This window comes from Elephantulus edwardii, unplaced genomic scaffold (assembly GCF_000299155.1).
Source record: "Elephantulus edwardii isolate Elephantulus edwardi_28Jun2011 unplaced genomic scaffold, EleEdw1.0 scaffold00268, whole genome shotgun sequence".
In the NCBI taxonomy this organism is placed as follows: Eukaryota; Metazoa; Chordata; class Mammalia; order Macroscelidea; family Macroscelididae; genus Elephantulus; species Elephantulus edwardii.
The window spans coordinates 2,588,236-2,609,716 of NW_006400018.1; the positions used below are offsets into that span (position 1 = coordinate 2,588,236).

The 21,481-nt window shown below is 45.3% G+C and overlaps 1 protein-coding gene and 1 pseudogene across 2 annotated transcripts; both read right to left on the reverse strand.

The window, feature by feature from the left end:
- Positions 1 to 1,711: 1,711 nt before the first annotated feature.
- Positions 1,712 to 15,248, reverse strand: MS4A18 (membrane-spanning 4-domains, subfamily A, member 18). Its single transcript, XM_006899897.1, has 6 exons — positions 14,805 to 15,248; positions 10,933 to 11,046; positions 4,246 to 4,302; positions 3,707 to 3,799; positions 2,261 to 2,374; positions 1,712 to 2,035 (listed from the first exon to the last, which is right to left on the reverse strand). Exons 1-6 carry the CDS (start codon positions 15,246 to 15,248, stop codon positions 1,712 to 1,714), a joined length of 1,146 nt encoding a protein of 381 aa, XP_006899959.1.
- On the reverse strand, positions 13,713 to 14,419 carry LOC102857104 (annotated as a pseudogene). Its single transcript, XR_439002.1, has one exon. The product of XR_439002.1 is annotated as a phosphoribosyl pyrophosphate synthetase 1 pseudogene (transcript).
- Positions 15,249 to 21,481: the final 6,233 nt, after the last annotated feature.

Below are 21,481 nucleotides of genomic sequence, written 5' to 3' on the forward strand. Positions count from 1 at the left end.
TGTATCAGAGATGATGAGGATGGTTCAAGACAGGACAGAGTTCAGAGCTGTTTTTCATAGGGTCACTATGAGTTGTACTTGAGTCAATGCCACCTAACAACAACAATTGCTCTGTGGATAATAGTTTGTGATCCTGCTACCGGGTGATGTCAATTATTTGTTGAGAGTGAAAATCCTGCATGAACTCGTTTTCTCATCAATGACTCACCCACCACCTCTTATCAACAAGGAGTGCACACTGCGTTTGCCAAGGTCACAATAAGCTGTAGCACGGGGCTTGGTGAGCTGACAATCAGGAACCAAGCTTGTCCAGCTTCTGACCAGGAGTACTCACACATGTACCAACAAAGGGCCACAGAAGGACTGAGGAGATTGAGATCAATTCTGGCTTTTATAGAAAAGCTTCCTGGAGGAAGTGGCCCCTCGTGATGCTTGAAAGTTGAGTGGAACTTCTCAGGTGAGCACACACGGGGAGAGGCTGTCTCATCCCACGAAGAGGGAGTGAGAAGAACATATCACAGGGGTAGGGTCTGGGTTGGTTACAGACTAATCCACACGGTGGTTTTAGCTTTGGGTTTGGGAATGAGAAATGGATGGGAAGGAGGGAGGGGAGGGAGAGGAAAGACACCCAAAGCCAAAGGGAAATTATTTATTAATTAAAAAATCTACACGCTGACTGTGGGTTTTAGAATTAGTGTTATGACGCAAAATGTCTATGAATGAGAAGTTAATTTGCTTTGTCAACTTTCATTCAAACTACAATAATAAAAAAATCTACACAGCTGGACAATGACTAGGAATGATAGAGATTTGATGCCTTTGAGCTGTGGTGCTGGAGAAGAGTGATGAATATACCATGGACTGCTAGAAGAACAAACAGGTTTGACTTGGTGAGGGTGGAGCCAAGCTGCTACTTGGAGGCAAGGATTCTGAAGCTTCTTCTGACATACTTTGGACATATTGTAAGGCAGGATCAGTCCTTGGAGAGGGACGTCATGCTTGGGAGGGTGGAGGGAGAGCGCAGGAGGGGAAAGCCCTCGATGTGATGGATTGATTCAGTGACTGGGGTAGTGGGGGCAGTCAGAGATGGTGAGATTGGCACAGGATAGGGCAGAGTTTAGGGCTGTTGTACATAGTGTCGCTATGAATTGCAGGCGACTTGACGGCACATAACAACAACAACAACAACAACAACAACAACAACATATGCATGTTATCAGGCAGGGCCAATGTCTGGAAAAGGACATTGTGCTTGGAAAAGTGGAGGGTCAGGGAAGGAGAGTAAGACCCTGATGGAGAGGAATTGGCACGGGTCTGTAACAGTGGGTTTAGGGAAGGTGGAGGTCAAGGACGGGGCAGGGATGGACAGGGCTTGGTTCTATTTCATGGGGTCACTATCACTATGAGCTGGAGTGTACTTGAAAACACCTATCAACTGCAACAGCAAACACCAATAGCAAAAATGAGGCTTAAGGGGAAAAAATAACCCAACCAAAAACAGTGGAAAAAATAATTAGACTTAGGAGTAAAGAAGAGAGAAAAATATTACCCTCTTTGTCCAGTAACAGCGCTGGGGACTGTAATCAAGGATATTTCCAGCAGAAGAGACACTTCTACCACAGTGACTCCTCCCTGGCACTGAAAGGCATCCCATGTCATCTATCCCTGGGCAGAAGATCTCTTCCTCGGTGTGATGACGCAGAGGGCACTGTCAGTGGAGTCTCGCCTGGGTCGCTGGGGATGGCTGAACCTGTGACTGCTTTAGTGCAGCTGGTGATGGGGCGGGTGGGGCTGGGACAGTGTTGGCAGGACGGTTGGTAACACCGAGTGAGCTGGTGGCAGTGCTGAGCGAGCTGGTGGTGGTGGTGACAGAGCCGGTGGTTGCACTGAACGAGCTGTTGGTTGTGTCGGCAGGGCCGGTGTTAACATTGGCAGGACTTGGGGGAGCATTGGCAAGGCCACTGGTGGAGCTGTAAGGACCGCTGGCCGTATTGACTGGGTTGGTATGGAACATGTTTGACCACAGCGTCATGTTCTGAAAAGCAAAGCGCATGAGGCCGCCCGCTGAGGACAAGCTAAGTGACTGATTCCCAGCATTCCCAGCTGCTTGTGCTTTTAAGATTTTGAAGATTTGGGTCAATTTATTACACCCCAAAGCTTAACTGAGGTGTTCCTCTCGGGCCTCACTTCCCCCAGTCTCTGGCCTCCTCTTCTTTAACCCCAGGCATGCTATCTTTCTTGAGCAGAGCCCCAAACTCACCGTGAATTGGTTCCAGCAGGTAGCCTGGCACCCAAAATATGAGGCCACACAGGTGAGGCAGAACTCCAGGAGGGCAAAGGGGAAGATCCCACCACAGTATAACTTGAGAAGTGTCTAGAGGCAGAGAAGAGAGAGGAGTGTTTAATCCTTAAGGTGACTGCCTGGCTTATAGTCCACATTTGAGAGATTCATTTTAGGCAGGTATTACTTGCCTCACCTGGAAGGTTCTAGACCCTCTGTGCTCGGGGCACCTTGCAGCAGTTGCTATGGTGTCTCTCCCAGACATCCTTGCCTTTCCTCCTTTGGAATTAATGCCCCTGGAAAGCAGCCTTCCATCACTGACTGCCTGGGATTGGCGTGTAAACACTCCAGCTCCCTGTCTGCTTGGGTTGGTGGCTGAGGTAACTGGTAACTCTGAAGTGTGCTCTTCACTGTCTCTGGGAGTTGCCCACCAGGACTGAGCTCCAATTTCCCTCAGTAGTAAAAGATTTCATAAACTAAAACCCACTGCTGCTTGAGTCAGTTCCATCTCATGGCACCCCTGTGTGGGGTTTCTGAGGCTGTAACTCTTTGTAGGAAGACGTTTCCTCTCCAGGAGTGGCTAGAGAATTTGGCTAGAAGTCTAACACTTAACGTTATGCCTTTAGAAACTCCAAAGGGTTTGAGGAAGCCCGCACGATGGGCTGTCTTCCCTTTTCCATCTCCTTTCCCCATTATGTCTGATCCGGGCCATGGTCTTTGCAATTACTTGCAATGCCTCAGAAATCTGGACAATGACTAAGGATGACCGAAGAAGAATGGATGCCTTTGACTTGCGACGCTGGAGAGAAGTATTGAACATATTACGGACCACCAAGAAAACAAACAGGTCTGTTTTGGAGAGGGTGAAACCAACTTTGTCCTTGGAGGCTAGGATTTTGAAGCTCTGTCTCACATACTTTGGGCACATGGCCAGGAGGGACCAGTCCCTTGGAGAGGGACATCATGCTTGGAGGGGTGGAAGAACAGTGGAGCAGAGGCAGACCCTGCATGAGAGGTATTGATAAAGTTACTGGGATAATAGGGGTCGGGGTGTCAGAGTTAGCAAGACTGGCTCAAGATAGGGTGGGTTCAGGTGACTCGATGGCACATAACAACAACAGCAGCAGTATTTCCTTAGTCTCTCAAATAAACTATACGTGTCTCACAGTCTGCTTCTGGGCAAACCCAAAGTAGACACATCTCAGGCAGCTTGCTGGCAAGCTGAGTGTGCGTGGTGGGGGCTGTGCTCGCCAACAGTAGACTCCACGGGCTGGTGTTGACTCACCAGCATGCAACAGCAACGTCTACAGCAGAGATTATCTCACAAGGATGGAATTCTACCGTAAGTCTTTATGGCCCTGGAAACCACCTCACAGCCCTCTTGGTCTTTTAGAAGATCGAGGGCCCCGGTGTCTGCGTCCTTACATCGTTAGTTATGATCATATCGGAGAGGAGAATCATGGCCCCGGTTAGAGAGACGATGGTGCTGACAATGTTCATGCCGATGCTGCTGTTCACCTGGAGGAGACAAGGGCGAAGAATAGTTAGCAGCAACTCGAACTAGAGTGGCAGCAGGGCAGAAAAGGGTTGGCTGGGGGGAATGAGGAAGCTGCTTTATTCCAAGTGCAGTGAGGTGAGAAAGCCTTTCTTTAAACGTTAAAAGGGAAACTGTGTCCATCTGGGAAAACGCCTTCCTGAGAAGCAGAGGGACAGAAAATGGGATTTTGTGGCTCTGGAGCAGAGAGCTCTGACTCCCTCAGTCTCAGCCCTGCGCTCGACTCATTGCGTGATCTCAGGCAAGCGACTCGAGCACTCTGTGCCGCAAACTGGGGCTAACAGGATGTCCAAGAACTGAGGAGACGGGATGAAGTGAAGCAGCAGTGATCTGAGAACCAGGTCCAGGCCGCTCTACTGCTGTGAGGTCCCTAACACTGAGGCAACTCCCGAGAGGGCCTGTAACTCACCACACACGGAAAGGTGTCCTTCGAGGCCTGCACGGAGAGGGATCCAGACACAACGTACTGCAAGACCAAGCAGAGGGGGACCACCCGTGTCACAGGTCGAGAAAGGGAGGCATCCCTGCAGAGATGTACTCTTCTAGCTTTAAGTTCTATATGCTTCAATTCCATGTGCTGACGCCACTGAATGTACAAATCTGCTTTCTCTCAACACGCCCTCTAGTCCCATGACCAAGTTGCAGCTATTGCGAACATTTAAATGTAATATTTAAAACTTAACATAAAATTTACATTTCAATGTAATACTTAACATTTACACACAATTTAAATGTAATACTTAACATTCTGTGTTCTGAGACTAAAGTCTTTATTCCCTTTTTTCCTTTATATATTTTTTATTATTATTAATTTTAATGAAAATTTAGGGACTTTGGATTTCCATTCATTCGTTGTTGCACTTTTCTCCCTGCTCACCCCTCCTCACCCAGTTCGTTCTTCTCTTTGAAAAGAAAAAGACAAATTCCTTCATTGTTATACAATCCCTCCCCTCAAATCCACTCCACTATGCAGCCTTCAATCTAGGCTCCTGTCATGACAAAACCACCCAATCACATATCCCTTTTAAACAGTTTTCTCCCTCATCTGTTTCAATGCAGTATACATTATTTATCACATCTTTCTCATTCCTCCCCAACACCAATGTCAGTCTTGTTTTATTCCCTTTTTAAAAAATGTAAAGATTCCCCCCTTGCTGTATGTCTCCTTACTTTCAGGCTGGTTATGTTGGATGCATTGTGTGGTCATAGTCATGGCCTATTGCTCATCTGACCTCATGCTGCACTGTCCTTAATGGTGAGTTTGGAAAACCAGGGGCAGAGCAGTGTGGTGGACAGGGTCCCAAGGCTGATTTCTGCTGCCTTCTCACCTCGTGGCTCCAGCCTGAGTGTCCTAACTAACATCTACTGCTGTTAAGCAGATAACAGACACAGCATCACTAGAGGTGAGAACTCAATCTAGTTATGAGAGCTTCCAATTGCTTGAGATTTTCTTCCAACGCTTCTGATTAGGAGCATATGTTTGTGTTTCCCAATTTTTTATAGCCTTAATCTTCTTGTCTGTAAAATGAGTATGTGCTATAGACCTAGCTTTCTCTACCTACAGGTACGTCATGCAATTGAAATGGGAGAAAAAAGGATGAGATTTCAAATGAGAAGGACAGAGCATATGCTGGGGGCTTGCTAGCATTCCTGAAGCAATTCTTTAAAGGGATCCATGTCCTTCACCATTGTGCGAGACCAGTTGGAAGTAAAATCGAAGCATAGAGGATATCCTGGAGGCCCACAGGAGAAGGATGGGCAACCTCCTCGCATGCGATTTACTGCCTCTGGAAACCCGCTGGAGGTCAGCTGTGTGCTGGTCCTGACTTGGCAGCACATAACAACAACAACAACAACAACAGGAAGTCATCAGAGATTTTGACAGAAGATGAAGAATGTGAGGAGTGTCTACTGTCCCTAAAATCTTCCAGCTATGACCATGCTGTTCACAAATGGGACTGGCTATGTCCCTGAGGAGCAGGTATTCTTGTGCCCACCAGGCAGAGAAAATAGAATTGGGCTGTGTGAGCTTGAAGCAAGGTCATCAGAGGGATAGCTAGTCTAAGATGCAGCTGATGATGCAATGCTGCATTGTAAGGGCCATGGGGAAAGCATCAAGTTTGTATCTAGAGGGAGAAGAAGAGGGAAAGAGAGGGAGGGAGAGGGGGAGAAAGCGGAGGGGGTGAGGGGGAGAGGGAGAAAGGGCGAGGGAGGAAGGGGGAGAATGGAGAAAGGATGACAAAATACTGTGAAGAACTATACTTCAGCACATTTGAAAACCTAGAAGGAATGGTGGAACGTTGAGGAACTCATTGCTTACCTAAACCACTACAGTCAGAGGTAGAAAATGTGAACAGGCCTATCAGAGAAGAGGAAACAACAAAGGAGTCCTGGTCCAGACAGCTTCACTGGTCAATTCAGCTGAATAGTCAGACAAGATCAGACCCAAATTCTACTCGCACGATTTCAAAATATAGGAAAAGATAGAATGCTTCTCAACTTAGTCAATGGAACCAGAATAACTCTGATACCAAAGTCAGGCAAAGGTACCACTTAAAGAAAACGACAAAAGAAAATTGACAAACTATTATCCCTCATGAACTTAGATAGGGAGCTCTGGTCACCCACTGGCAAGAAGGTGCGCTGCAGTCCTGAAGGAGCATGGTTCAAGTCCACCAGCTGCTCCACAGGATAAAGATGGGCAACCTCCTTCCATGCGATTAACTGCTTCTGAAAATCCACCAGAGGCTCAGCTATGCTTCCATTCTGACTCAATCGTGCACAACAACAACAACAACAACAACAACAACAACAACATGAACACGGGTGTAAACATTCTCAACAAAGTCTTAGCCAGTAGAATATAACACCATATTAAAAAAATATCATTCTTTATGATCAACTGGGATTTATAAGTGGTTCAATGTCAGAAAAGTAATCAGTATAATCCGTCACAGAAATGAAACAAAGGAAGAGAGCCACATGATCATGCCACTTGATGCAGAAAAGGCAATTGAAAAAATTCCACATCTTTTCTAGATGAAAAACTCTCAGCAAAATAGGAATAGCATGGAAACTCCTCAGCCTAACTAATAGTATGTATATCAAACCAAAGCCCAATATTATTCTCAATGGAGAGAGACTGAAGATACTTCCCTTTGTGAATGGAAACCAAGCAAAGACATCCTTCATCACCACTCCTATCCAATATTGTACTGGAAATCTTAGTCAAAGAAATAAGAGAAGAAAAGGCATTTAAATTGGCAATGAAGAAGTAAAACAATCCTATCTCTATTTACAGATCATGTGATCCTTTTTATACATAAAATTCCAGAGACACAGTAAGAAAATGACTGGATCTAATTGATCAGTTCAGCAAATTGGCAGAGTTCACGAGCAACACATGCAAATCAGTCAGACTCCTGTACAAGAACAAAGAAAACTATGAAAAGGAATAAACTAAGCAGTGTCATCTACAACAGTTACCAAAAGATGAAATATTTAAGAATAAATCTAACAAGAGATGAAACAAACTTCTACAAAGAAATCTATACAACACTGCTATGAGAAACCAAGAGACATACATAAAGGGGAAAATATACTATAAATATGGATGCCAAAGGGAGCTCTAGTGGTGGCCTAGTGGCAAGAAGTTGCGTTGCAATCTCAAAGGTACATGGTTCAAACCCATCAGCTGTGCTGTGGGAGAAGGATGGGCAATCTCCTCCCACGAGATTAACTGCCTCTGAAAACCTCCCAAACGTTCAGCTATGGGTTGTTTCCAACTTGATGGTATACAACGATAACAACAACACAGATGCTGAGAATGACAAACTCAAGAGGAGTAATGCCACACCGGAAAAAAAGAACATTTCAACATCTATCCTGAAGTACAGTGCAGTGCTGTTGTCATTGCTGTTGAGTTGCTTTTGACTCATAGTAACTCGATGCACAACAGTGCTGAACTCTGCTCTGTCTTGTGCCAACCTTGTTGTCTCTGGCACACCCATCCCCATTATCCCAGTCACTGAGTCAATCCATCTCATTGAGAGTCTTCCTCTCTTGTGCTGTCACTCCACCCTCCTAAGTGTGATGTTCCTCTCCAAGGATGGGTCCCTCCTTGCAACATGCCCAAAGTATGTCACACATAGCTTCAGAATCCTTGCCTCCAAGCAATAGTCTGGTTTCACCCTCTTCAGAATGAATTTATTTGTTCTCCTGGTAGTCCATGGTAAATACAATACTCTTCTCCAGCCCCACAACTTAAAGGCATCAATTCTTCTATCATCCCTAGTCATTGTCCAGCTTTCTGATCCATAGCAAGTAATTGCAAAGACCATCGACTGGATCAAGCACACCTTGGTCTCCAGACTGACATCATTGTTCTTCAGTACTCTAGAGAGGTCCCGGACAGCAGACTTTGCCAATGTAATTTGTCTTTTGATTTCCTGGCTGCTGGTACCAAGAGTGTTGATTGTGGAGCCAAGCAAACTAAAGCTGTTAACAATCTCAATCTCAATCTCTTCACTTTCTATCATGATGCTGCCAGTTGGCCAAGTGGTAAGAATCTTTGTTTTCTTGATGTTGTGCTTCAATCCATATTGAAGGCTACAGTCCTTGAACTTTTGTAGCAAGTGCTTCAGGTCCTCTTCAGTTTCAGCAATCACAGTTGTGTCATCTGTGTAATGCAGGTTGTTGATAAGTCTTCCTCCAATCCTGATGCCACACTCCTCCTCATACAGCCCAGCCTCCTGAATGATCTGTTCTGCATATAGATTGAAAAGGTATGGAGATAGGACACAATCTGGCATACACCCTTTCCAATTTTGAATCATGCAGTATTTCCTTGCTCTGTTCTGACAACTGCCTCCTGGTCCAAGTATAGGTTTTGAATAAGCACAATCAAGTGTTCTTGGATTTCCATTCTTCTCAGAGTCAGCCTCAGTTTGTTGTGATCCACACAGTCAAATGCCTTTTCCTAGTTTATGAAACACAGAATGTGGCATCAAGATCAGAGGAAGACTCATTAACTTGTGTTATACAGATGACACAATCTTGTTTGCAGAAAGTGAGGTGGGCTTGAAGCACTCCCTGAGACCAAAGTCTACAGCCTTCAATATGGGTTACATCTCAGCATCAAGAAAACAAACTCCTTACCACTAGAGCAATGGGGCAACATCATGATAGACAGAGAAAAGACTGAAGTTGTCAGTGAATTAATTTTACGTGGATCCACAATCAACATTTATGCAGCAGGAGTCAAGAAATCAAAAGATGTATTGCATTGAGGAAAATCTAACTATTGTTGTCTTGGTGGTCCTTGGTATATTCAAGACTCTTCTCCATCACCACAACTCAAAGGCATCAATTCTTCTTCTGTCATCTTTAGTCATTGTCCAGCTCTCTGAGAACATTGAGGAAAAATTGCTGCTAAGGACCTCTCCAAAGTGCTAAGGACCAAGGATACTAAGGTGTACCCGACCCAAGCCATGGTCTTTTAAATAAATTCCAATGTATTTGATAGTTAGACAATGAATAAGAATGACAGAAGAATTGATACCTTTGTGTTGTGGTGATTGGAGAAGAGCACTGACTACCCATCTCCTGCTAAAAGCACCAACAGGTCTGTCTTGGAGAGAGCACAACCAGGGTACTTCATGGAATCAATGATGATGAAGTCTTGTCACACATACTAGTGGCAAGAAGCTGCACTGCAATCCCAAAGGCTCATGGTTCAAGGCTACCAGCTGCTCTGTCTCACATACTTTGGGCACATGGCCAAGAGAGACTGGTCTTTGGAGAAGGACATCATGCTTGGAAGGGTGGAGGAACAGTGGAGGAGAGGAAGACCCTGGATAAGAAGGATTGATACAGTAACGGGGACAATAGTGGTAGGTGTGTTGGAGTCAGTGAGACTGGGTCAGGACAGGGCAGGGTTCAGAGGTGTTGTATATAGGGTCGCTATGAGTCACAGGTGACTTGATGTCTCATAACATCACCACCACCACCACCACCACAATGAGAGAGTCCCCCTCCTTAGTGTTTTCATCTCTTCTCACCAAGTTGGGGCTGATTCATAGCTGTAGTAGATTTTCAGTGGCTTTAAATTATGTTAGAGATTTTCCATCTTTCCTCCCTCTGAGAAGAGGGTGGATTTGAATACTCACCTTTGGTTTGGCAGTACAATGCTCTACCAACTAGGCTGCTATAAATTAAAGGAGTGAGGGGATAGGAAAGAGAAAATAAATAACTGAAAATGTACAAAGAGTAGAGGATTAACTAGACAATTGGGGCTTCCAAAAAAATGAAATCCTTGGGTACATCAAAAGACTTACACAAAAGAATACAAGGAAAACCTACAGATGGGGAAAATATTTTGAAAACTACCCATCTGATAAGGAACTCATCTCTAAAATGTATAGAAAACTCCAACACCAACAAGAAAAAAGATGAACAACCCAATCACGAAATGGGCAGAGGGCAGGAAAAGACATTTCATCATAGGAGACATTCAGACGGCAAACACACACATGAAGAAATGCTCAAGATCATGAATTGTTGCTGTTCTTAGATGTCATTGGTCAATTCTAATTCTAAATGATTCTATGAACAACAGATTGAAACTTTGCCCTCTCCTGCGTCATCCCTCTGACCTCTTCCCGGCTAACGGGTGGAGACAAAGCCTTCCCCTAGAGCCAGTGCCCTGAATGCAATCATCTAGCCTTCTGATCTTTCCTTTGAGAAACTACATATCTGTTCTTTAAAAATCACTCACGTGTGGCATTTCTGTCACAGTCACTCAGGTAACTAAGACACTTGTGGCTGCTGTGTTCCGTGGAGTTGGAGCCCACTCACAGCTGACCCTCCAGCAGGTTTCCAGGGACAATATATTTGCAAGGGAAGAGATGGCCCATCTTTCTTCTGCTGAGCAGCTGGTGGATTCAAACTGTGTGCTTTTGGGCTGGCAGCCCAGCTCCTTACTACGAGGCCCCCAATTCTCCCTAGGACACTGGAATTCCATGCTCCTCCTTCCCCTGCTTTCCGCCTTGACTTTGTTTGGTAACCCAGGAAGAAAGCCATGTGGCCTTATACTCACAAACAGTCCTCCCCAGAACGTGTACCCTGAGCTTGTGGTCACCGACATGCCAATATAAGGGATCGTTGCCATCCCAGAAAAAAAGTGCGTCAGTCCAATGAGGATCTGGATGGCCTGCCAAGGAGAACAGTTCTCAGTGAGAGAGGTGAGAGAGCAAGGGAGGGAGTAAGGGGGGGTACCCGTGGGCTCCTGAGCTGCACTCTACAGACCTTACTATACCCCAGATTCACCTGGGCCCACACTAGACCAGCTAATGAAACTTTTTTAAAATTTTAAACTTATTTTAGTGAACGTTTACAGAGACCTTGGATTTCCAGTCAGTCATTGTTGCACTTTTCTCCCTGCCCACCACTCCCTCCCCCCAATTCACTTTTCTTTTTGAAAAGATTCATTAATTGTTAAAATTCATTCATTGTTCTTCAATCCCTTCCCTCAAGTCCACTCCACTTTGCTACCTTCATTCTGGACTCCTGTCATGACAATAATACCTAACACCTCCCTCCCTCATCTGTTTCAATGCAGCATACATTATTTATCCCATCTTCTAGTGAATCTTTCTGGGGTAGGGCCCATAGCTGAGTCTTTGTAAAGCTTCATAGTGATGCTGATGTGTAGCCAAGTTGGAGGCTACAGGGCAAGTGACAAGGAAATGTGAGATTGCTGTTAGGGCTGTTGAAAGAGCTCTGACACGTAGTGACCCTACGCAAAACAAAACCAAAACCCTAGCCCTTCTTGTCCCAGCCTCACAATCTGCCATGTCTGAACCCATCATCTTCCTCTTTCACTGACGTCCAAGCGTGAGAAGCAGGAACGGGCCCCACCTGACAGCATCATGTCCGGAGTGAGAACCACGTCTTCGTATCCTGTCTCCAACCTGAGCTGTAAGCTGCTAATGTCCCTAATAAACCCCATAATGGTGGATAATGGTCTGTGAGTTCTGTGGGGTCATTGCAGTAGATTAGCAAACCCAGGAGCAGAGCAGCAGGAGGGCTGGGAGGGACGGATGGTTGATGGGAGCATTGACAGAAGGCCTGGGAGTATGGAGGTGGGGGGCTTGTATGACCACATGGCCATCTGTTTTGTACTATTGATGGTGTAGATGGGGACCTTTCCCCTTGAGAAGTTAGTGGAGGTCACATCTGGCTGCCTCTATTCCTCTTTACACCCTTCTTAATAGGGATTTCTAGTTCCTCTCCCAATCCTCGAGGTCGTGGGTGTGGCATTTGGTTCCTCTGAGCCTCAGTTTTCACAGGGGCCCAACGAGCAGGACTTGGCGGACACTTCTGTCTCTCCTGATCCCTGAGGGATTGTCCCTTTGTAAGACAATGGGCTTGAGTTCATCCACATGCCCACTTTGCCTATATTTTTAGATGCAGGCACAGTTCTCTCTCCCTAAATAAAACTGTAGTTCCTTAAGATAGACCACATTGGAGCTCTGGTAGCCTAGTGGCAAGAAGCTGTGTTGCAATCCTGAGGGCACATGGTTAGAGGTCACCAGCTGCTTTGCAGAAGAATGATGGGCAGTTTTCTCCTGTGCAGTTAACTGCCTCTGAAAAATTGTTGGAGGGTCAGCTATGAGTTCTGACTCTTTGGTAAACAACAATAAAAAACAACAATAGCAGCAGCAGCAGCAACAACAACAGCTTCTACTACTTTGTTTGTTGAAGTTCTTGGGTGTGAGAACATTTGGTGCTACTACACAACTAATTTATAGGTTAGCAGTTCAAACCTAATCAGTAACTGCAGATAAAGGGGTGGTAACTTTGCTGCCATTAAGATCACAGCCATTTAGACCCAATGGAGCAGTTCTACTCTGAAACACATGGGGTCGCTGTGAGCCAGAATCACCACAACCACAACTTTTCCTTTGAGCTTTTCTCCTCCCTGCCCCCGCATTTTTTATGAGCTTCTCTACACATTCGCTCTGAGTTAAAATAATTTTGAGACACTCTCAAGTTCTTCCCAAAATAAAATAATTGGAGCCAAAGTGAATAAGTATTTGTTCAGTGTTAATTAATGCTAAGGGTAATTATTATAACACACAATCCGATGTGAAAAACAGTGTATACAAACTTTATGAACTTAAAGTAAATGGGTATAAATGTTTTTTTTAAACACAATTATAATTTTATTTTTTTTTACAGTGCTACAAAATGGCTTTACCTCCTGAAGGCTGTGTGTGTGTGTTTGTGTGTGTGTGTGTGTGTGTATAACTTGACTGATGCTCAGGGCCTAGATTTCTACCTCTGATACTGTTTACTAGAACTCAGTCCATGATTTAAGATTGCAAAGTTAGGGATGTCAACAGTGCCTTGTTCCTGGTGCTGTTTCTTTTCTTGATGAGTGCCAGTCAAGACCAGAGCTCTAACGGTGTAGTCTGTAGGGAGTCGCCCTGCTAACTCAGGCTGTATCTCCCTGGGTATATTTCAGAAATTGTCTCAATAAAGCCCATTGGTGTTCAGTTGATTCCAACTCACTGCTGTCCTTTAACAGAAGATCCCGAGACAGAGGACAGAGCAGAATTTCTCCATAAGGTTTCCAAGGCTGTGAATCGTCATGGAAGTCAATTGCCTCATCTTTCTCTGAGAGAGTGAGTGGTTGAACTGCTGACCTTTCAATCAGTAGTCAGTTACTTTAACCACTATGCTATGAGAGCTCCTTAGCTTCCCATAGACCTTTTTTTTTTTTTAAGATTTAAACTGATAGGTGTTTAATACAGATTTCATTTTTTTTTAGGGGAGGGGTTCTTATTTATTTAAAAAACCTCAGAGACTATCTTGTTACAAAGGGACATGGCTGAACAGATAAGACACAGATTCTCGATTGTGAGTTCTCCTGATGGCTTCTGCAAGGATCATGGAGATGTCAATCACCTGTACTTTGGAGCAATGCTTCATCTTATCCTCTTGAGGTATGGTATTCGTCACTACTACTGCTTCAAAGCATGCGTTGTTAATGCGAGAAATGGCTGGGCCAGAAAAGATCCCATGGGTTAAGATAGCATATACTCTGGTGGCTCCAGCGGAGAGAAGTTTGTCAGCTGCATGGCAGATTGTGCCACAAGTGTCAGCCATGTCATCCACGAGGATAGCCACTCGATCCTTCACGTCCCCACGAGCACCATGCGGTCCGCTTCATTGGCTTTCTTCCGTTCTTTGTGAATCAAGGCAAAGTCCACGTTCAACCGGTCTGCGATGGAGGTCACTCTCTTGGCTCCACCAGCATCGGGTGAGACAATAGTGCAGTTCTTCCACTCAGAAATATTCTCTTTTATCCACTTTAGGACAGCTGGCTCAGCATATAAATTATCAACTGAAATATCAAAAAAGCCCTGAATCTGAGAAGCATGTAGATCCATGGTGATGATGTGATCTGCACCTGCTACAGACAGCATATTTGCTACAAATTTGTGTTGTATGAAAGGAGAGAAGGTTAGCACTCCCCTTGACAAGGATGGAAGAGGCCCTTGGGCCTTTACAACACGCATACGGTTAAGGCATTGCCACCTACTTCGTGGCATCTAACCACCCATAGACCTTTTTTAAGGATGATGGCACTGAGGTGGGGAAGGTGTGCCTGAGGTCTCAGGAGATGTGGCTGGTCTTGAAACCTGCATCACCTGTCTTCCTGTGAAGCTGCTGCTAATCCCTGCTCCTGGTAGCTACATAGTGGAGGTCTTACCTGTTGTACAGCCTCCTCTCAGAGACCACAGATGGGGGGAAAGACAAGGAAGGAATTGGGCTGGCTCCAACCTCTAGCTACTTCCACCTTCCTTGTTCTTTGTCCTCCAACTCATTTACTTCCTCATTCAAGTGCTCTGGAGGTGGGCTTGGAAGTGCCCCAAACAGGAGAGAAAAGGGAAACACACTTACCCCCAGGGTCCTGACTTCTTCGTTTATGAATTTCTTGGGATCAAATGTATAAAATGATGTAAATAATGGATTCCCCTGGAACTGGCTGGAGGGGCCTGTGGACTGGGGCGTGAAGTTGGGAGGATTCTGAAGGTTCTGGGGCAGACTCTGGAGGTTTGTGGTTCCTGTTGAGCCTTGGACCACTACGGGTGAAGTCTGCACAACCGTTCCTGCTGGATACTGGAGCAGAATGGGCTGATTCTGTGCACCTGCCACTCCCCCGTGGCTCGGAAAATGTGCTCTTCCTGTGTCACACTGGACCATTGTCGAGGCCGGATAAGCGGTCACCCCAAAAGGCTGCACGTGGCTTCCAGGAGGCACAGGGTGCCCGGACTGGATGATGTGGACATTATTTGGGGCAATAACAGTAGGTCCCCTGGCGGCTCCAGTGTTCACTGTGGTCATGGTGTACAACCGCTGAGAAACATGGAAGAAAGTACATGAGAAGAAGTACCTTTTGGTACAATGACTAATCCATTTCCACCCCATTCTTAGCTTCACCTTCATTTAAAATAAGAATCACCTATTATGCACACCCCTGTTTATCGCGGCTTTGTTCACAATAGCAAAGAGTTGGAAACAACCTAAGTGCCCATCAACAAATGAATGGATAAAGAAGCTGTGGTATATTCACACAATGGAATACTTACGCTGCATTGAAAAACAAGGAACTCATGCAATATTATTCAAAATGGGTGACCCTGGAGGACATTATGCTGAGGGAAGTATCTCAGTCACAAAAGGACAAATACTGCATGGTGCCACTGTTGTAAAACAGGAGTGGCCTCGGGTTTGGGGGGAGACTGAGAAAGATGGGTTCAATAATGTATACTGCATTGAAATAAATAGATGAGGGAGAAAACTGTTTAAAAGGGATATGTGATTAGGTATTTTTGTCATGACAGGAGTCCAGAGCGAAGGCTGCATAGTGGAGTGGACTCCGGGGGAGGGATTGTATAACAATGAAAGAATTTTACTTTTCCAAGATGGTAGTGTGCTGGAGGGGGGGCAGAGGGTGGGGAGGGGAGAAATGTGCAATAATGAATGAATGGAAATAAAAATCACCTATCATGGCGTTAAGTAATATAAACTAGTTTGCATTTGGGGGGATAGATTTTCTTTTTATGTGTTCAGATATGGAAGACCAGCTTTCCTGAGGCTGCCTTCGTTCTGCGTGGAAGCTCTGTTTATAGTTTGGGCGATGGTGTTGTTTAGAGGTTTATGGTCCGTGTTTCAGTCACCTGGCCAGCATTGAGTGGGCCAAGGACACTGCCCCATCCTGGCCTCTGCCTTGGCGTCAGCTGATTGGTCAAGGGGTGGACAACTGATCCCATCTGGGCAGACTTCTTTCTCTGGGGGATTTGGAATTGGAAGCCACAGACTGTGGAGGGTTGGAGGGTGTGTGGGCTATGTCACCATGGATGGTGTAAAAGGAACCAGCCAACGGGGGCAGGGGGGCGGGAAAGGATGAAATGGATTTTCATTTTTCTGGGTAGGGGAGGACAGCACAGAAGGAGGAGGAGAGGGGGAAGGAGAAGAAAAAGAGGAGAATAAGAAGGTGAAGGTGAAGACACTCAAAGATAAGACCGTGTCAGAGTCAAGGGCACAGACATTCCTGGGTCTCCTGCTTTCTTCCATTTACTAGTTTCACACTGTTGAGAAGTTGCATAAGCTCGCTAAGCTTCAGTTTTCTTATCTAAAAAACCTAGTCCTTGATTAGTCAGTTTGGACTATGGATTTCCATGTGTGTCAGGATATAACCAGGTACCATAAAGTTTGCAACAGCTGATTTAAAAAAACAACAACCCACAAAACACAAAAAACCCATCCCTTGTCCTTTTTTTGGTGTGCCTGTGTGAACTTTGGGTTAGCAGACAGGAGTGCTGACCACTTGCCCCACCCAGGGATCTCTTAACTGGAAAAGGTGGATTCTGATAGTGCCTTCTCTACAAGTGGTTATGAAGATTAATGGAAAGAAATGGACAGAAAGCTCTGGCATAGAGCCTGGCCCAGAGGAAACACTTAATGTTTAGGGATTGTTGAAGGCTAGAGGCGATAACAAGAGAGCCATTCAGTAAGAGAAATGCAAAGCAAAACCACAGTGAGATACCATCTCAACCCAGTAGTAGCTGGAGAGGATGTGGAGAGGCGAGAACTCTCACACACTGTGGGTGAGATTGTAAAATGGTACAACCACTCTGGAAGGTAGTTTGGCATTTCCTCAAAAAATTGAGCATAGACATTCCGTATGACCCACCTATTCCACAAAGAATATACCTCAACGAAATTAGAACTGACATGCAAACAGAGATTTGTACACCAGTGCTCATAGCAACGTTATTCACCATCACAAAAACATGGAAGCAGTCCAGCCACAACTAAATGGATTGAGAATTGTGATACATTTACACGATGGAATACTATGCAGCACTCAAGCAATGATTTAAAAAACAATCACACAACTACATAACTTCGGAGGGACTGGAGAGTGTTATGCTGAGTAAACTAACTCAGTTTATAAGGACAAATATTGCATAAGACTATTATTGTAAAAATAGGATAACTAGTAAAATATGTATGGAGACCCAAGGGGGAAGGTGTGGGAGCAGAGGGGTGAGGATGGGTGGGGGCGAAACCACAGGTTGCACAGTTTGGTAGGTGAGGGGAGGGCATGAAGCAAATGAGAAGGATCTGGCAGGGACCTGAAAAGACAGGGGTAATGAGAGACAAGGTTCAAAGAGGTTAACTTTATAAAACATAATGCATGAGAATGATTGTATGAAACACAATGTATATGAACTTTATAAGCAAACCAATATAAAATAAAAAAAGCCTGAAAAGGATCATTGTTTTGAACTTTTCCTTGCAGCTGTCCCCAATTCTTTCTTCCTATCAGTGCTCCTCTGACTTAACTCTCTGGACTGGCAGCGCTAGTATCACCGGGCAACTGGTTTTGCATGCAGATTCTTGGTCTCTCTCCCAACCCTTCCAAGTTAGAAGCCTCAGGGGCGAGGCCAGCTGCAGCCTGTGCTTTAACAAGCTCTCCAGGTGATCCTGCAGTGTCAGAAAAGCTGCCAACTTCTTGACGCTTTCACTTTCCTTTCCTTGGAACACAGCAGTTACAAATATTGACACTACAGACCTCAGTGAATAAGTGGTTAGCTATGAATCAGTTCCGACTCAAAGCTACACAACAGCAACAGCAACAACAAAAACACTGTCTAAGTTCCCTTTCAACTCCACTCTCCCTAAGAACTACTTTCTTAGGTCTGTCAACAGACCCTTAAGCCGCTCACGTACAGGCCTCCCTCATTTTAATCATCCCAGCGTCCTTGCAAAGCAGAGAAGTGGGCCTCTGTAGGTGGAATGACTTACCCATATTTACAAAGCCCTCAGGCTGCAGCCAAGGCCCTGACTCAGGTTTTGGACCCTGTCGTTTTCATTTGACTGTGTTTTCATGCTCAGAAGGACTGCTCTGGATTCACCGGGTAACATGCGGGTGGTAGCTGCTTGGCAGGGCAGACTGAAGCTGTGGAGGTGGAATGGCTGCAGGCTGTGCCCTCCCTGCCCTAGAACTTGAGTTCATTCCTTACTTTCCCAGATGAGAGTGTGGTTTAAAGCAACTGCTTATATCTCACAGCCCTGTGTGCAGAAGGCACTTCCTCCAGTTGTAGACCATGAAGACCATTTTGCAGACAACGTAACTGAGGCAAAGGAAGTTAAATAACTTGAACAACAGGCACAGAACTAGGAAACACGGAAGCTGAGCTTTGGACCAGGTCAGTGGGCCTTGACAGTTACTTCTGGGCTGAATGCTTTACCAGGAAAACTGGGAGAGCTGGGGCTAAAGGGCCCACCTTGTTTTTCTCCTCTTGACTTCTCTCTGCCTTTGAGAGGGTCAGCCTCCCCTTTTCCAGGGCTCTCTATGCATTATCTAGCCTTCTCTGATAGGTTCACCCTTACACATGTGCTGTCTCAGACAAGTCTTTCTGTATTCCTCTTTGAGATAAGAAAAAAGATTTCTACCTTCTTTCAGGCGTTGGGTGGTGCTAATTATTAAACAATTCAGGTGTTAATGGAAAGATTATTCGTTTACAGCCATCCAGAGGCACCTGGAAAGAAAGTCAATGATGTCCTTTATAGCCATCGAGGCCCCACGGAGTGCAGTTCTGCTCCCTCCCACACAAGGGGGTGCTCTGAGTTGAAATTGATTCAGCGGAAGCCTGTTCCTTCTCTCTTGCAAATGATGCAATGGTAGACCTGGCAGTGGACCTGGCAGCAGGACCCTGTGCTGGGCACTCCTGAGACCCCTTCAGCTCTTTCTCAGCTCAGGGGTGACTGGGGTCAGAGCCATTCTACCGGCTCTAGATGCAGGTCCCAGAGCAACCTCTAGTGGACTCAAAACTCCAAACCCAGGGAGCTCTGGGGACCTAGCGGCAAGATGCTGCACTGCAATCCCAGAGGTATGTGGTTCGAATCCACCAGATGCTCTGCTGCAGAAGGAGGGACAATCTCCTCCTGTACCAGTCAGATCTAATTTGATGGTATACACACAAAAATAATAAAAATTTAAGAAAACAAACAAACACAAGACTCCAAACCTAGCCTTTGAATCAATTCTGACTCACAATGACTCTCCGTGGGGTTTTTGAAGATGTAAATCTTTTGGGGAGAAGACTGCCGTTCTTGCACTGAGCTCCTGGTGTATTTGAACTATTAACCTTTCTTTCTTTTTAATTTAATCTGTATTTAAAAATTTTGGTTTGGATACAATCATTTGTATACATTATCTTAAATATAATGAATTACTATTGATCTATGCCTATTACCCCGACTTTTTTAAGTCTTCACTGAATCTTTCCTCTTCCTTCACCTCCCCTCATCAGTCCACTATCCTCTGCTATTTTGGTGATTCCCACCCTTCGCTTTTTATTGCCCTCTCTCCCTTTCCTTCATCCCCTTCTGGATATTTATACACATTTTACTCAGTTATCCTTCTATTTTTACAATGATGGTCTTATGCAGTATTTGTCCTTATGAGACTGGGTTCGCCCTGCATAATGCTTTCTAAACTCTCCCATGTTACATAGTATCTTATGAAATCATTGTTTCTTAGTGCTGCATAGTATTCCATTGTGTGGATATACCACAATTTCTCCATTTAATTCATTTGTTGATGGACATCTGGGCTACCAACGTTTCTTTTAGCAGTCCAACACCTAAGATAATCCCAAAGATGTCCTACAGGGAGTTACCAGTCTTCTATGAATGCTGTGTTCAAATGCAGAGAATACATGTTAGAAGTCTCTGAAGCCTTTTTACCAACCTGTCTCTTTGATTACCTCTTGCTGGCCAAATCTATCCCAAATGCTGTTATGAAAAACTGCTGTGTGGACCCTCTAGTCTTGGAAGTTCTCAAGCCCCATGTCCCAGACCTGCGGTTCAAGACTCCTTGCCTCTCCCTGAAGTGATCTGATCCTCACAGCCTGTTCCGGACAATTCAGAGAAGTCTTACCATGCAATCCTGCTCCGTCCTCGGCCCCTGTGGGTCTGCATAGGCTGGACTAGAAATTCCTGGTGAAGTAAGAAATCTTAGGTTTCTCTTTGAAGCTCCAAAGTCCCCTTGCGGTTTCGTATGGGTTAAACAATGACTGGCATTGTCTGGCTTCCAAGTTCAAGTTCTCATCCTCCTCGGGTATTGATGGGCTTGGCTAGATGGGGTTCTTTTGGAATTCCTTCCAAAGTCTTTGAGAAAGTGAGACCTCCGGAAGTGAGGCTGTGACGACCTTGTACCTCAGTAGGGTCACACCAAGCGAGCAGTTAATGAGTATTTATTACAAGTTTATTAGCTCACAGATATCTGCCTCATTCTCATTACCACTAAGGCGGAACCACCTTGTACTCAGCTCTGCATTGGGTTCCAGAGGTAACACAAGACTGCCTTTCTCCTGAGGAGATGCTCACGGAGTCAAACCACCAAAAAGACATGACCTTTGGGCTGGCAGAGCAATTCCCTACAGACTGTGCCAGCAAAATGTCCCCTCTGACTACTCTGTTGTTATTGTTGAGAACCAACTAGTCTGAACTGACCCATAGCTGACCCTTCAGTGAGTCTTCAGAGGCAATAAGTTGCAGGGGAGGAGACTGCCCATCTTTCTCCCATGGAGCAGCTGATGGATTTGAACCATTTACCTATGCATTGGTGCCCAGTTCTTTACCACCAAGCTACCTGATCTCCCTCTGACTAATCTGTTATTGTTTGTTGTTATGTGCCATCGAGTTGCTTGTGACTCATAGTGACCCTATGCACAACAGCCCTAAACCCTGCTCTGTCCTGTGCCAATCACACTATCTCCAATACACCTATCCCAATTACCCCAGTCACTGAATTAATCCACCTCATAGGGGGCCTTCCCCTCATGCACTGTCCCTCCACCCTACCATGATGTCCTTCTCCAAGGACCGGTCCCTCCTTACAACATGTCCAAAATATGTTAGACGGAGCCTCAGAATCCTTGCCTCCAGGGAACAGCCTGGTTTAACCCTTTTCAGAATGAATCTGTTTGTTTTCCCAGCAGTCCATGGTACCCTCAATACTCTTCTCCAGCACCACAGCGCAAAGGCTTCAATTCTCCTTG